Source organism: Galeopterus variegatus, unplaced genomic scaffold (assembly GCF_000696425.1).
Source record: "Galeopterus variegatus unplaced genomic scaffold, G_variegatus-3.0.2 Scaffold2896, whole genome shotgun sequence".
Classification (NCBI taxonomy): domain Eukaryota; kingdom Metazoa; phylum Chordata; class Mammalia; order Dermoptera; family Cynocephalidae; genus Galeopterus; species Galeopterus variegatus.
The window spans coordinates 41,172-58,967 of record NW_007729007.1 but is presented as its reverse complement, the minus strand read 5'-3'; the positions used below and the strand labels follow the sequence as shown (position 1 = coordinate 58,967).

Sequence of the window (17,796 nt, the reverse complement as noted above, 5' to 3'; positions counted from 1 at the left end):
AAAAAAAAAAAGACAAAAAAAATAAAAAATAAAAATAAGTGCAGCAGACTGGCAAAACCTCAACCCCTTTAACTAATTCTCAGGACTGAAAAGTGACTTCCAAGGTAGGTGTTTCAGTTCGTATCTTCCACAGCTGAGGTCTGTGCTCTGGTCTGGGGCAAACAAAAGGCTGTTATTCTTCCTAAGCCACTGAGCCTATGTCTCAGATCAATTGACCAGGAAGCCTGGGACCCTGCAAAGAATTCTCATTCAGAAGTTCTAGGGTATCTTAGTTGTCAAATTCATGGGGGCAGCAGAACACAACATATTTCCAGTCTGAAGTCTGGCAGGAGATGCAAAGAGGTGTCTCTGTTTCAAAGAATTCTTGAGCCTCCTGGTAGTGCTGAACTTCACGTTGGGAGGTTCTGCTGGGCAAAAGCTGGCTGATGACCCCATCGGAATGATATGGTAGGAGTAGTCAACTTCGTTGTGGGGTGTGGATCATTTCTCAAGACCCATGCCTGTGGTAATTGAGAATGTTCCCTCCACAGTGGAATTCCGGGTCATTTTTAATGGAGTAGAATTACCTCCTCTTCAGGATCCAGTTACTAGATAGCATGGAGTGAGAAAAGTCCCGTATGACAACTAGCACAGCCTCTGAATCACTAGTCTTTCTGAATTGATAAGCCTCAGTTTGAGGACCAAGGCCATGTAGGAACATCCTCACAGATGCTGGCCATACTGCTCCCCTTTCAGCTCTGCTGAGACACCACTACCTACAAGTGGTTAAAAAGAAACAAGTAATATCACCAAGCAAGGCTTACAAGGGGACTGCTTACTTCACCTCTGGATTTCATAGCTCCTATCCTACTTTGCACCTCCATCTGGGTAATAAGCACTATTCTATGTACTAGTAAAGCTCAGAGTGGCAAGTTCCTGCCTCTGAATTAAAGAGAGCTAGTTATGTTGCATAGCTTTTGGACCAAACCTAGCCATCTAGACCCAGCTCCCCACCACAACTGAGGCCCTCCCCTTTATCTGCCATGATCCTCCCATCTCTAACACGTTGTTGTGGGGACCAATGACACAAAAAGTCAGTTGAGTCGAACTGTCATATTCATTAATCACTGTCCATGCTTCTGTACTCGGAGCATTTCTCCTGGAATGCAAGCCTGTGATTCATACATAATACAGGAAAACTCTTTTCTTGGCAGATTTATGCCACCAGCACTGTCTATTCACCTCACCAACCCCTGCTTCACTGTGACTAATGTGTTTTGAGACTAGAATGTTTTTTAACCCATGTAGAACTGTTTTTAAAAATCACATGAAATTTTCAGAGATTTACAAATAGTTTTAAATAAAAGGAGAGAGAGAGAGTGATTGGGATGAGGAATGCCTAGAGATTTAAGAAATTGCCAAATCACAAAGATGGGACTGATATGCTAATAGAAGGACTTTTTATCCTTTCTGGTGAAAGCTATAGGGAGTATAGAGAGATCATCCGGGTAAAAATATGGAGGTTATACTGGAGCAAAATGAAGATTGAGACTGGAGGGGGAAAAAATCAGTTAAGAGGCTCTAAGAGTAACAAGTGGGAAAAATGGTGAAGGCCTTTATAAGGCAAAGACAATGGGAATGGAGACAAGGGGGTGGCTATTTAAAGATTACAAAGTAGGACTGGTAGAACTTGGAGACTAATGGAATGTGGGTAATGAGGAAGAGTGGAGAGTCAAGGAAAAGACCACATTCTGGTTTGAGTAATATAGTCAGAGTGATACCATTCACATGTATATGAATAAAGGAAATAAAGCAATTTGGAGGGCAGGGTGGCTCTGATTTGGACTTGCTGAGTTTGAGGAGCCTGTGAAATGAGATGTTTAGTACATGACTGAGTACATGTGCCTGGAGTGCCACAGAAATGTCTAGGCTGGAGATAGATATTTGAGAGGAATGTAGCTGAAATCCCAGATGTGGATAAGATTACCGAAAGCAGGTGATGGAATGAGCAGCAGTCTAGGATTCGTGTGGTATGGGAAAATCCAAAACATAGTAAGTAAAGAAGGGCTGGCAAAACATACTAAGTAGTGTCCAGAGAAGTAGTAAGAAAACTGAGAATAGTATTACAGAAGCCAAAAATGGAGAAAACAGGGAACAGAAGTCCTTATTAAGTGCTCTAGAAATTAAGTAAGAGAATGTCTATTTATTTGAAACTGAGATCATTGGTGATATAGTAAGAACAGAATGCTATGGGTGGACCTCTGCTATAAATACAAGATATAAGGGAAGCTGAGAAACTGGAGACTACATACTCACTCTTTCAAGTAACCTGGCTATAAGCAGAAAATAAAAATTAAAAAGATCTGATGTAGGATTGGCAGAACATTTCTTTATTACCAAAAAGCCTTGAGAATGTTCATATCATACTCTGATGGAAAAGTGCTATTAGAGACACTGAGGATACAAAATTGATAGAAGGTAGTAAAGAACATGAAGTCACAGCCCAGCCTGAGATGCAATTTCTTGGACGTATCTGTGTTATTTTGGGAAATTTACTTAAGTTCATTGCCTCAGTTTTCTTATTCATAAAATATATCCATCATAAAAGGTAGTTGGGAGGATAAAATCATGTATATAGAAATGCATAGTACATAGTGCCTAGAACATAGTAAACAATATATAATAGCTATTGTCATTTTTATTGTTACTGCAGGATAAAATTCTTTTTCGTGGAAAGGAAGAAAGGAATCACAGGCTAGGTGTTGAAGAGAAATACATCTTCTAATTAGGCAAGAGAGAAATAAGAGAGAATGGGCATCAACACACATGGATGTGGATTACAAACTAAAATCCCTACCCTGTTTTCCTTACCAATACCTAGCTCAGTAGTACAAGAAATCATTATGTATAAGGACTCCGAGTAACCTAGAAACACCTATCATATAAAATTGCATTAAAATGGCATCCATCTGAAATTCCATTTATATACAAACAAAATGATTAGTGAAAATTCATTGTGCTATCTGCATTCCAAGCCGAAAGATAAAAGATTTCTTTAAAAAATATTCTGTATAGAGTGTCATTAACATCCAATATTGTTTCCAAACAATCTTCAGTGTTCTGAAGTGGGCAAGATAAAACAAATGACCCACTCCAAGATTAAAGTTGCTTTGAAGTCTTATGGTTTATTTAAAAAATTAATACAAATTTTCCTCATCAGTATATGAGTATGTGTTTTAATATAAATTTTTTACTTAACATGGAGTAAACACTGCTGGTCTAGGAAGATATGCCATGTCCCTCACTTATCCCTGGCACACTGCTAAAAATCTTTTATATGGGACATACCAATAGTTTTTAGGTCTGGGCCAAACAATAAAAGTTTACTAAAATTGTCCACTTCTAATTATTTTAAGTTCAAACATAAAATATTGTGAAGTCATCACACAAGATGCCTGGTCAACTTGATTTTTTTTTTTTTTTTTTAGTCAATCAAAATGGCTTTTATGTATTAAAATTTTTTTTTAAGAAACCATATGGTTAGCCCAGGTTTCAGCTTTGAATCAGCTAAATTTCTTCATTTCATATCTTATGTCTATGTATTGTAACTAATGAATAGGGAAGATACTCTAAAAATGAGATACTTATAGTTTCCCTAGCTTGTCCTTATCCTGGTTATGTTTATGGGTCTATTTTTCTGACTTTACCACTTAGTTGTCACTGATAGGCATAGCCAAATTCCTTCTCTGTTGGTTTCATCAGTCAGACTTTTTTGTTTAATAAGTTCCATTTGCGATCAATCTCCAATCTGTCTAGATGTAGTAATGAATAAAATGAATAATTCTATCTTAATCTTATTGGAGTCATGATGAAAATGGATGCAATCTACAAAAGGCCATTTTTTAGACAGCAGCTGTTTTCATTTGAACTAGTCTGAAAGTTTTTCCTTCCCTAATCTTGACACTTAATAACTCTTTTAACTACAAATGTGAGGTTTCTTTTCACTGATTCTGCAATAGTCTTTACTAAATTACTTGTTTAATGAGGATCTTGAAATATATCTATTTGAATAAAATTATAAATAGAATATAGCCATTTACAATTTAGTTATTCCAATTTCTCCTTAGGATTCTAAATTCATTCTTAGTCAAAAATATTTATTAAATACCTCCTGTTATGGGCAAGGCACTCTTCTGGGTAATAATGTACCAGAATACTGAGATGTGGTAAGTAAGCCTCAGCCTAAAAAGAGATGATGGTCTAGTAGCTTCCAAGACAGAAGAGAAGACATTCAAAAGTACTGACAGATCTAATTCCTTTGAGCATTTACTATCAAATATATCTAATCACATTTTTTTTTTTTTCTGACCAGTAAGGGGATCGCAACCCTTGGCAAGGTGTGATCTGCACCACGCTCAGCCAGTGAGTGCACCGGCCATCCCTATATAGGATCCGAACTCGTGGCTTCGGTGCTACCAGCACCACACTCTCCCGAGTGAGACACGGGGCTGGCCCTATCTAATCACATTCTTAAATCATTTTCTTCTGGCATACATAATATTAACTATCACATCAACTGTGGAAAGGTAATGTAGAATGTTATTTCAAAAGAGATTAAGCTCTAAATGTGAAAGAATACATATAAAAAGCAGTACCCAAAACAGCAAATATATTAAGCCAAAAATTACAAACAAACTATATGAGGGCACTTCAAAAAGAGGAAAAATAGAATTAAGATAATACAAATCTGTCCATGAAACTTTTGAAGTACTCTCATACAGTTACAAAAATAGATTCTAATGAAGATTTTACTTCAAATATCTACCCACTAATGCACTAAATAAAAATGAATTTTAATTAAGAGTAATTTAAAGGCATAAAACTTACGAAAACATTACAAAAATGATCCTCTGAAAAAATCTCTTTTCCATAGAATTTGGAGTTTACTAAGAACAACGAGATAGAATTCTATAAAAAGATAAATCTAAGTTTCTTAGGGAAGAAGAGTTTAAATCAGAGCAAACTAAGTTATTGAATGAAATAACAGCATAGCTGAAAAGTCATGGGGAGAGAAAGAACTTGGCTCCTTAATTTATCATACAACAGTGTATAATTTTTTAAAAGATGTTTTTAAGTGCTAGTGCTTTTGTGGTTTTAGCAAGGTATGATATAAGGAAACAAATATAAAGTCAAATTATATTGAAAAATATCTCCATACTGCCTCTTTCTTTTTAGTAGACACTATCTGTTATATTAGTTAATGTTTTAAAATTGGCAGCTTTAATTTCGGATACCATCCCATAGTCACAGTTTTGTTTGAGTAGAATTCATCAAAGTGGATATTTCATAACTTTTTTGTTAATAAATTGGCTCAAGTCACATTCTTTTTAGCCCAAAGACCTTCTTTGGTTGTACTGTCATAGAAAATATTATCAGAAAGTTAGCACTGTGGCTGTAAAATTCTCTAGCTTTTGAATGTAATTTTTAGTACCATCTTAATAATACTACTTTTTAAAGAGTGCAGAATATAGTTTTATATTTGGCTTTCTCAGAATGAAGAGATATGTTTTATTTAAAGCTAACTTGCTCACTGTTGGCTGAGAAATTTAAAAGGAGATTTTAACATTAATTTAGTTGTTAAGCTATAAGCTTAGAATTTTAACACTTGGCTTTTCTAGTACACTATTTCTGAATAGTAGAACAGTAATAAAACACTATACTATTTCATTTGGATGATGCTAACATAAATACTTAACCAAATATTAAAAATTTTCAAATTAGCCTGCTATCAAACATGAACTTCAAAACGGGCATTTTATGACTACCATTTTTAATATTCTAAAATATTCAATAATTATTTGTACATTATATAAAATTTTTAACAAAATTTTATTCAAAGCAATAGGAAAATCATATTCAAAACACAGAAATAATCAGACTATAACAATGCTGCATAGATAGTGGTATACAAGTTCCCTGACACTAAGTGACTTCTTCCTAAAACTTCAATTTTCAAGTCACCAGGTAGAAAATGGTAGAGGCATTATTTCCTCTCTCTGAGGCTGGAAAAATGGCTTCAATGGTGAGAAGTCACACCACTAAAACAACAAAGATTATCCCCCAATTTCATTCTATTCCCTTATTATTATTTTTCAAAGATAAAAATTTAGAATGTAAGGATTAGTGGAAGGGAATAAGAAGTGAATTACCTCTTAGGAGATACCCTGATCAGGGCCTGTTTCAATCAGACAAAACACTGAATTTTTAAAAATTACAACCACACCATTATGCTTAACTAAAACTGCCAATGTGAATACTTTTTTACATAATATATTATATGTACACAAGAAAAGAAATAACCTGTTTCCTATCATTTGACCTTCACTAGAAAAAAGTGTTATCACTAATGGGGATTTGAAAAATAATTTTCATAGCCGAGAACTAACTCTACAAAGATCAAAATCTTTTCTGAATATTTAAAAGCAGACTGAATCCGTCAATGAGAAATTGCTAGATTTGTTTTATGAGTACTTTTTGAAAAGAAAAACAATTTATTTGGAAGAAATTTGTAGCTGGAAACATTGCTCCTTAATAAAACATTAAGTTTACCCTGAGAAAGTGTTTTCAGGGACCCCCACCAATGCATGAAGGAGCAACTTGTAGGCTATAGCCTTTTACAGTTACCTACATAATGTTCTGGTCTAAAAAATAATTTGGGCTTCTCTGCTATACTTGTAACAGGACACAACCAAGACATCTGAAGTGATGGAGTACATAAGCAAATTTTGGGCAGGTCTCTTCCCTTTCTAAGAAGAAAGAGTTTGTAGTTCTTCAAATGGTCTTGGACTCAAACCTACTGTTCACAAAAAAAGAATCTTCTGTAAGTAAATTGGCAGTTTTCTTAAAATAGTAAACATATTTGTCTGGCCTACATTCTCTAATCTATGCCTAGAAAATAAGGCATTAGTAATTCTTCACTGGCCATTGCAGAGCACAGACAACTACTTTCTTTCTATTCAGAGGCATATGCAAACATTGCTGAAAGTGCATTGTTATTTTTAACATCTCTTACGCATTTATACAGTCAGTATTTGACTCCCTACATCCTTTTAGTATAAAATAATGCTTATTCCTAACACCTTACATATAACCATAATTACGTGAGAAAAGACAAAGTGAAAACAGCTACAGAAGTAGCAAGATATTTTCCACAAACAAAAATAACCATTTAAAAAATGGCAAGTTAGTGATAATTGGTAGTAAGAACTCTCAACATACTGCTTTGGGGTCCAAATTAAGATTTGACAAGTTTGAAGCCTTGTCCTGTATCCAGCACAGTAGGAAGAAACCAACTCATTTTTAATCTTTTCAAGCACCTAAAACAAGTTTTGCAGATCCAAAAAAGGTTCAGACCACATAACCAATTTGCTAAATGCACTAGTGGATATGTAATACGAGGAAAATGTAACATCCAGTGCTTGGCCACATCGTTTCCAGTAGGCAAATGTAGAGTGTAGTCACTCCACCGTTTTGACACGCCATAGACTGCTTTCACTGTGCGTCCCTTTTCAGTCCAGCAGATGTTATTACTGGAGTTGCAGTTATATTCTACCCAGTCTTTCGTAAAGTCACCCAGCTGAGGTGGGTCAGCTTCTTCAATATCTACTGTCTTTGTCATCTCTGCTCCTTGTACTGCAATATACTGGTCATTAATTTTTCTCACTTCTTTCACCCAAGGGGTTGAATTCTCACTGTCTAATACAATAATTAGCCGGGAACAGAAGGAACCATTCTTTTCTCTCCACCATTCTAAAAGTGTGTCAAGGCGTAATACGTCTCCACCTGTAAAGAGAAAATTCAGTAGAGCAATAATTTCTCAAGCCTCTCATTAAGAAGATTCTCATCTTAAGTGTATTCTCTTTAAATTCTTTGGATTAAATATGTAAGCAAAAAAAAAAAAAATACCTGTTACATAAAGGAATATCTTATGACAAATTTAAAAAGTTGTTTTATATAGTTAAATTTAGTAAAAACAATTAAAATTATACAGAAAAGCTAATATTCTAAACCAGGGTCAGCTTGTGAGCCAAATCCAGACTGCCACTTATTTTTGTGTGGCCTGAAAGCTCAAAATTGATTTTACATTTTTACATGGTTGAAAGAAAGTCAAAAGAATATTTTATAACATGAAAATCATAGAAAATGTAAATTTCATATAATTATTTCCATAAATAACATTTTATTGGAACATAACCATGCTTATTCATTTACATTCTGTCTATGGCTGCTTTTGCTCTACAATGGCAGAGCTGAGTAGCTGTAACAGAGATCTTTGGCCCACAAAGCTGAAAATATCTGGCCCTTCACAGAAAAAGTTTGCTGACCCCTGTTCCCCATTGATAAATCAATGTTTCCTTATCATCATATGTCGGTACCTACTAAATGAGAAACACTCTTCCTACCTGTGCCTATAATGAGATTAAGAATGGATTTGCATTTATATCAGTTTCAGACTGAAGAATGAAGGATTAAAAGAAATATATTCAGAGGTGTAAAGTAGATAAATTTCTGACCTAGAAAACTGTTTTACAGAGTAGGTTTTACATCTGGTTCACGGTGCATAAATTTTGTATTAATTTTGATTAAGTATATTACATTAAAGTATTTTTTTATCTTGATTATTGAGTTTTTTGGCACTCCCTTAAATTTTGTGCCTGAGGCAAATGCTGTCCTGGCCCTTTCTCAATGGTACGCTGACACAATCATTCCAATTCTAGAAATCTATCCTAAGGAAAGAACAAAAAGAGGAACAAAAAAATTACATATTAAGATCTTTTTCCCATTGCTATCCCTGGAAGCATAAAATCTAAAATAGAAAGAATGGAAATAAATTATGGTATAAACTTAGGAGGGAATTTTAAAATATTTATAAAGAAATTTTAATGACAAGAAAATGTCTATGATATTAGGAGAAAAAGCACGACTGAAACATGTCTATAAAAATTACAGCAGTAGCTATTGCTAGGTGTCTGGCTTTTAGGTGGTTCTTAAAATACTTTTCTATATTTTCTAAAATTTTTACATTGAGCATGTTACTATTATAATTAGAAAAAGTTCTAATATGCTGAAATTTACTAGCACAAGATCTAGCAATCTAACTTCAGAATACACATTTTCACCAAGAGCAACCATCCTCTTCACTGAACCATCAAAATGCTACCACCAGAGAGACAGAGAATTCTTTAGAATTTGGATTCTATTAGTAATATGACCTCTAAAACCAGGCTGTATCACAGTCTTTATAACATTCAGTTTATTCATCAGCCTGCAGTATCTTAGACTCTGAAAATAAAACATTTGTCTTATGAATTGCTCTAACACTCATACATAACATCTCAGAGGCACTATTTCAATACATGGTCTCCACATATATACCTCCAGAAGATATCACTCTTTCAAAAATGGCCAAATGTTACCTGTTCTTTATTACCAGCTCTATTAAATTTCTCTAGAGATCAGAGGGTGACACATTACAAAAGCTATTAGGCAATGATGTGTTTGTGGCACATGGAATTTGTATAACATGCTATCCACAACTATTTCAGTACATATTCTTTAGCACATTCTAACCTAATTCTCTTATATAAATGCTCTTTAGATATCAACAAGAGACTTAAAGCAACATTAAAGCAGTTTAAACTATTTCTCTTTTATTTTGCTCCGCTTTCTCCTATGAATAGGTTCTATGCTGCATTTGGCTTTTGGCTCAGATGCAAAGTACTTACATTTATCTCAGATAACAACCATCTGATGCATTTCAAGTAACTGAAACTGCTTTTTAAAGGCTTTGTTTATCTGTGACAAACTACTTTACAGATTATCTACTTTTTTTCATTTATTTCTCTCTTATAATTACCATAATTGTTTTTTACCCTCAAGAAAAGAGGTAAAAAATATCAGGTTCCATATTATGAAACCCCATATATGTAAGAAGACTGTATATTCTAAGAAATTCTGTGAGTAAAGGCATGGGATGAAGGGCAAACATAGATTAAATAAAGCATTTTCCTCAGAGCAGGGGTGTTCAATACTATTTTGTGAGGCAGAATCAGCCTTCAAGGGCTATGTCTAAGACAGGCCAGGGCATGAACTGGCTGAAAAAAGAGCTTCCAGGCTTGGTTCAACTTGGTTACCTGTAAGTGGGCAAGGTACCTGAGGCTGTGACAGTATGCAGCTGCTGAGTTACGGGATAAAACCTACTCTTTCTCAGGGAAGGGAGGGCCGTGTCAAGTTATGCTTTCTCTGCTACTATTAATTATTACTTTTTATAATAAACTGACAAAGTTACAAATCGTGGCTAATAAAGGAATTCTATAATGGTCAACTTATTGGTAGCATACTTTGTAACTTTTAAGATATCATTCCAGAACATAACTGCTAAACATTTATCTACAATGTAACTATTTTAGAGTTCACAAGTCTTCATAAATTATTCCCAAATCATGATGGATAAAAATTTAAGAACACCGATTTACATACTATTTATCTTAGTCTTACTTTTCCTGAGAAAGAGAAAGTGACATAAATATTAGTAAACTGAACATCTAGAATTTATTTCCAAAGCCATTTAAAAAAAATATTTGAAACAAATTGTAAAGCATTTAAGAAGAAAAATGCAAACTTTCTGAAAAATGTCTGTATTAGGTAATAAATCCTTCATGTAAACACACAAAAAAGCTTACTTTTAAAATAACTTTCTTACGGGCCGGCATGGTGGCACACTGGAGAAGTGCGCCACTTGGGAGTGCGGTGGCGCTCCCGCTGAGGGTTCGGATCCCATGTGGAGACCGGTTCCTGCTCACTGGCTGAGCGCGGTGCGGGCGCAACACCAAGGGTTGCGATCCCGTTACCGGTCAGTAAAAAAGACAAAAAGGGGAAAAAAAAAAAAAATAACTTTCTTAGAATAAATACCTAAAAATATCTAGAGGGTACATGCTTGACAACCAAAATTATGCCTTTTTCCCATTTGATCTGGAGAGAGTTTATTATAAGTACTGTAGTAAGTTTTCAATAATCAATCCCTGATTTTAGGCCTGAAATTCTATTTCTGTAAATTTTTCTTGTACTTAGTTAAAATACACACAACATGATACTTTGCATGGAACTGAAGTAGCCATAACAGTTAAAACGTCGTTTTCTACATTGTGATTTAAAAAGTTACAGGTCAAGTAAATGATTTTGCAAACTATGTTTAAGTAGTTTTAAGTACCTCTTCGTATATTCTAGTTTTTTGAAAACGGGTGATCCATGCTACAAAAATAGCTACTTAACCAGAATATGCCATTTCTCTATTATCATGACTTTTGCTTTTGGTGGTAAAACGGTACAGTGGGGGAAACACACTTCAGGAATATGGCAGACCTGGGCTTGAACCATGGTTGTATCACTTAGTGGTAAGTGACCATTTTCAGCTTCCATTTCATCCTTAGGAAAATGAAGATAATAGAGGTAATGGTATCAATCTGGCACAAAATTAGTGAGATCATGCTAGTTTAAAATTGAATTTACTTTACCTTGAATTTTCCTTTTGGAGTTCTTGTATTGGCAGCTCTGCTTCTGTCTTTCTATATTATTTTTGTTTATCTTTTTCTTTGACCTGAATACATGTTTCCACTGATACCTGATGAATACTTTATTACTGTATGTATTCTTGTTTTAAAACATCAAAAATCTTCTAGATTTAATTATATCCTGCTTTTTTTCCATAAAAGTACTATTTCTAATCTAAAATAAGAAAATTACCTTTCTTTTTCCATGAGTCATTCAGTGATTTCAAACACCGATCAATTATTTAAGAATCCCGTACTACATGCCAGGCTCTGTTGTTGGTCTTAAGGAAATTCATAAAACAAAGCCCTGGACTTATGGGGTCTCACTTATAGTTGGGAAGATTGACAACAAATTTATATATTACATACAGATCTCATTTTCCTCTTGGCAGTAACTCAACAAATAAAGCATTTTCTTTTTTTCCCATAAAATATGTAACCCAAAGTTGATTTTACAATTTTTCAACAGCCTAAAAGCATTAAAAAAAACCTACAGGGGCCGGCCCGGTGGCGCACTGGATAGTGCGCCGCTTGGGAAGCGCGGCGGTGCTCCCGCCCGAGGGTTCGGATCCCACATACAGACCGGTTCCCGCTCACTGGCTGAGCGAGGCGCGGGAGCGACGCCGAGGGTTGCAATCCCGTTGCCGGTCCCCGGTCCGGTACGGGGGCAACACTGAGGGTTGTGATCCGTTGCCGGACAAAAAAAAAAAAAAAAAAAAAAAAAAAAAAAAAAACCTACAGAATTTTATACCTTAGAATGAAACTCAATGATCATTTGATATTACCCCATCATTTTACAGATGAAAAAACTGAAGCCAACAGAAATTAAGTAACTTGCCTAAAATAATACTATTGTCGTAAATTAGGACCAGAACCAAGGTCTCCTGATATAAGTGCTACTCCCACCGTATCACATTGCCTGCTATTTAAAATTTTGGTGAACTTTCTAACATAAATAAAACTACACATGTGAAGGACTACTGAAATCTACATCCCTAACATTTAAACACTTAAAATACTAGTCAAAGAAGTTGATCAGTTTCTGAAAAATGTAACTATATCTAATAATTCTGAAGGTACTTTAAACGGAAACTGGTTATAAGTCTCAGATCAAGCAGATTTTTTTTCCTTCCAATCACTACAAGACAGAATTCTCAAAACTCTATCATTAGAGATTACTAAAATTATGCTAAACAGGTATGCTAGACAAAAGAAAAACAAGTCATATGTATACTTGGTAGTCTCTGTGTGAAGAATAGATTTCCCCAAATATGTGTATCTTCACAATAGTGAAATTGCCAAAGATGAATTTACCTGCTAGAGCCCACTCTCCTGTACCGTGTGTGTGGCCACTGTAATACAAAACATATGTATCATGTCTAGGTCCATCCACAGTCCGAAGTTCGAGGAAAGCTTTCAGTTTGGAATGTAGAGTATCAAAAGACAGTCCACTTGTGGAATAGTCACATCCATAGGTCTCAATCATATGATATGCAAAAAATCTTTGGATATTGTTAAGCATACCAGTAGACCTCAAATTTAACTCTTGTACATGTTCTGGTGGAAGCAATGTTGGCTGACCATCGGGACTGAGGGAGAGAAAATTATTTTAGTGTTTAAGAAGTATTCATTTTAGATCACATTCTCATCTGTCATCTATATTTGATTATCTATGAAGCATAATAGTTGCTAACTAAATCGCAGGATTTTTAAAAATCAACTTTTCTAAAATTCTTATAATGCTAAGAATTAAGCTTGAAAAACTAAAACCTGGTTTCTAAAAATTATATTTATCAGTAAAACAATAACCATACTAAAAGCTAGGAGAATATCTCCAAATGTCGATAGTACTACTGTTTTTTTATTCATATCTCACCAAATGATACATATTGGACAAGACTTTTTAAAAGCAGGATTACATTGTTTCAAGAACACCTGGGGGGACTATAAGGAAAAAACTTTTTATTCTTGAGAAACAAAAAATTCAACACTAAATATGGAAGCAATATTTTAATTATCTATTTAATTTCTGTACTATACAGTGTCTTTATAAAGTTGTATTCAAGTTTTACTAATTTAAGTTACATCAAAGAAGAAATTATCTATTAATAAATAGCATTTAAAAACAATTATTAGAACTTAGGGGCCGGGGGGCCGGCCCAGTGGCGCACTGCTACAGTCCTGCCGAGGGTTCGGATCCCACATACAGACCGGTTCCCGCTCACTGGCTGAGCGAGGTGCGGGCACAACACCAAGGGTTGCGATCCCGTTGCCGGTCCCTGTCTGGTACGGGCGCGACACTGAGGGTTGCGATCCGTTGCCGGAAACGAAAAAACAACACCGAGGGTTGCGATCCCGTTGCCGGTCCCAGTCCGGTACGGGCACGACACTGAGGGTTGCGATCCGTTGCCGGAAACGAAAAAAAAAAAAAAAAAAAAAAAAAAAAAAAAGGAACTTAGGGGCCGGCCCGTGGCTCACTTGGGAGAGTGTGGTGCTGATAATACCAAGGCAACGGGTTTGGATCCCTATATAGGGATGGCTGGTTGGCTCAATTGGGAGAGCGTGGTGCTGACAACACCAAGTCAAGGGTTAAGATCCCCTTACCAGTCATCTTTTTAGAGAAAAACAAAAACAAAAAAACCCCTTAGATCCATTGCCTATACTACTGAACACTACTTGAACATTAAGATCTGATTCTGGAACAAATACAAAACGGTACTCTAGTAAAGATGATAGACCAAGTCTTATCAATATTAAGGGTGAAAAAATCATCACTCCCATCCAGAAAAGGAATTTCTATCAGGAATTTAGAAAACTTTAGATTTTGCTTTATCAATACTATTCTAATCCTTTAAGTTTTCATTAAAAATAAAACATTTTGTTACATATTTTAACATTTAACAGTCAAAAAAGTAAAAGAATACACAACACATAAAAATTACAATGGAATAAAAATCTGTGTATATTACCATTTACAAACATCCTTTCTACAGAGCTGTCACTTATTACTTTATGGGAGCCTTAAGAATCTGTGTCTTTCATTTCTTATGAGAATCTTAAACTTTTTCTCAAGCCTTTAACATGGAGAGTCTGTTTTGGTTTTTTTGTGTTTTTTTTTTCTTTTTAGAAAAGATGACCAGTAAGGGGATCTTAACCCTTGACTTGGTGTTGTCAGTATCATGCTTAGCCAGTGAGCTAACTGATCATCCCTATAAGGGATCTGAACCCATGGCCTTGGTGTTATCAGCACCGCACTCTTCCGAGTGAGCCATGGGCTGGCCCCTGTTTTGGAGTTTTGTCAAATATCTGAAATGAGATAACTGTTTGATTTCAAGGTGGGTTTTCATTCTTTTACCCCCAAGGAAAGCATGATGAAAACTTGGTTTACAGAATTCATTAATGACAAAGAACTTTTCTATTTTACAGGTATTTAGCTATAAAAGAAAAAAAAATGTAGCAATACGTACAGATTCATATAGAATTCCCATACATGCGGGGGCAAAAATTATTTTGAAATAAAACTGCAATCAATTAATTAAACTTTAGTGCCAATCTTTTGAATTCCTAATTTGTATATTTTTCAACGTGCAGAGTGTTTTTACATTCATTCTTATTAGCTCTTCATAATATTCCAAAATAGGTATTAGCATTTTAAATAAAGACACTGAGGTTCAGAGAAGTTTTGCTTTGGTAACAAAGAACTAGAATTCTGGACTCTCAGTTTCAGTGCAGACTCTATTATATTTCACCATGTTGTTTCACAGGACACTTTCTTAAGCAAGATGTATTCCCTTTAGCATAGAACATTGCCTTAAAAAATTGATTCATTTTTTTTATTTCTAGCTAAAATATAAGCTAATCATATTTATCAAAATTTAAATTGAACCCTGAAAATTATATTACCACTTAAAGTTTTCTAAAAATTTGGAATAAAATACAGCGTACTATATTTTGGAATTATGGCTGTAAAACTATATTTTATATTTATACAAATATTAAGAAAATGTTATGAGTCATCTAGTTATTACTAACTGTACTAGGTTACTGTACCTGCAGAAGATGGTGGGAATCACAATAGCATATCCAACAGATGTTCCTCCTAAACAGTTACCCAATTCATGGAAGAGCCCATGAGCCATGGATTCCAATGGCAAAACGATTAGAAACATGCTCAAGAAGATTCCATTTGTTGGCTAAAAGAAATTCAAAACATGTTTATAAAGTAGGTATGAATGCAATTATGTCTTTGTATGTCTATACATATTTACATACACTCACATTGATTCTCATTTTTTACCCCACTCCCAAAAAGGATAAAAAGGACAATGATTGAAAAATAATTTTAAGTTAAAGAACACAAGTATATATGAATGAGCTAGTAGCATGAAACCTAAGTTTATCTTTAAGCTTCGTGGAAGCTGTGGCAAAAAAGCATGACATATTTTTAATTTGTCAAATAACATCCCATCCTAACAGTAAGAAAAAAACCACAAAACAAATCATAACCACTTTTTCATATGACAGAGAAAATGTCAGAAAACAAATCTTCTCCTGTTAACCCACATGCCTTACAAATCATTTTTCAAATAACATGTTCATTTACTTTATTAGAAAGGGTACTTCAAAAAGGGCTCACTTTTACCTGTCAAAAAAGTCCAGAAATTATGAACATAAAATCTTATGGAAATTTAAGATACTAAAACTATCAAAATGAACTCCACTTTTTTAATAGTTTAACCTTGAAAACTCTATATGTCTAAATCCAAAATTGTAATAACAACAAAAAGAAAATATTAAGGACATTTAAACATCCTGAAAGCAGAACAGAGAATAGGGAGGCAGAAGAAACATTAAAAGCAGGATGTAAGATTAGCTATTAATTGCAATAAAAAAGCAGAAAAAATTAAAGGACCCATTAAAATGAAAAGAATTAAAATAAGAAAACAATAACAAATGAAATTCTGGAAACTATACAAACACATGGAAATTAAACAGCATTCTACTTTATAACATATGGGTCCAAGAAGAAATCAAGCAGGAAATCAAAAAATTTATGGAAACTAATGAAAATAATGATACATCATACCAAAACCAGTGGGATACTGCAAAAGCAGCACTAAAGGGAACATTTATCACATTAAATGCTCACTTCAGAAGAATGGAAAGATGGCAAGTGAACAACCTAACACTTCACCTTAAAGAACTAGAAAAACAAGAACAATGCAAACCTAAAGTTAGCAGAATTAAGAAAGAAAACTACAGGCCAATATCCTTGATGAATATAGATGCAAAAAATTAAGAAAGAAAACTACAGGCCAATATCCTTGATGAATATAGATGCAAAAAATTAAGAAAGAAAACTACAGGCCAATATCCTTGATGAATATAGATGCAAAAAATTAAGAAAGAAAACTACAGGCCAATATCCTTGATGAATATAGATGCAAAAAATTAAGAAAGAAAACTACAGGCCAATATCCTTGATGAATATAGATGCAAAAATCCTCACTAAAATACTAGCAAACAGATACAGCAACTTCACCATGATCAAGTGGGATTCATCCCAGGGATGCAAGTTTGGTTCAACATATGCAAATCAATAAATGTGATACACCATCTCAATAAAAGCAAAGACAAAAACAATATAATGGTCTCTATAGATGCTGAAAAAGCATTTGATAAAATTCAGCACTCATTCATGACAAAGACCCTCTATAAGTTAGGTATAGACGGAAACTATCTCAACATAATTAAAGCCATATATGATAAACCCACGGCCAATATCATCCTGAGTGGGGAAAAGCTGAAAGCTTTTCATTTAAGAAAAGGAACTAGACAAGGATGCCCACTCTCACCACTCCTATTCAACATAGTGTTGGAAGTACTAGCCAGAGCAATCAGAGAAGAGAAGGAAATAAAGGGCATCCAGATTGGAAAAGATGTAGTCAAACTGTCCCTGTTTGCAGATGACATGATCCTAGATACTGAACAGCCTAAAGCCTCTACAAAAAAACTCTTGGAGTTGATAAATGATTTCAGCAAATTTGCAGAATACAAAATCAACACACAAAAATCAGTACTATTTCTATTCTCCAATAGTGAACATGCAGAAAGGGAAATCAAGAAAGCTTGCCCATTTTCAATAGCGGCCAAAAAAATAAAATACTTAGGAATTGAGTTAACCAAGGATGTGAAAAATCTCTATAAT

At 34.5% G+C, this 17,796-nt stretch overlaps 1 protein-coding gene across 3 annotated transcripts in view; it reads right to left on the bottom strand.

The window, feature by feature from the left end:
• Positions 1-5,849: 5,849 nt before the first annotated feature.
• The window catches only part of TMEM168 (transmembrane protein 168), a 24,579-nt gene continuing 12,632 nt past the window's right edge, over positions 5,850-17,796 (bottom strand). For 2 of the 3 annotated variants that reach the window (XM_008583361.1, XM_008583363.1), the window contains 3 exons: positions 15,639-15,781; positions 12,903-13,177; positions 5,850-7,821 (listed from right to left, as the gene is read on the bottom strand). In XM_008583361.1, coding sequence (XP_008581583.1) covers positions 7,274-7,821; positions 12,903-13,177; positions 15,639-15,781 — 966 coding nt within the window. In that variant the 3' untranslated portion in view covers positions 5,850-7,273. The remainder of the gene's footprint in view (positions 7,822-12,902; positions 13,178-15,638; positions 15,782-17,796) is intronic. The other variant, XM_008583362.1, reaches the window with a different exon arrangement.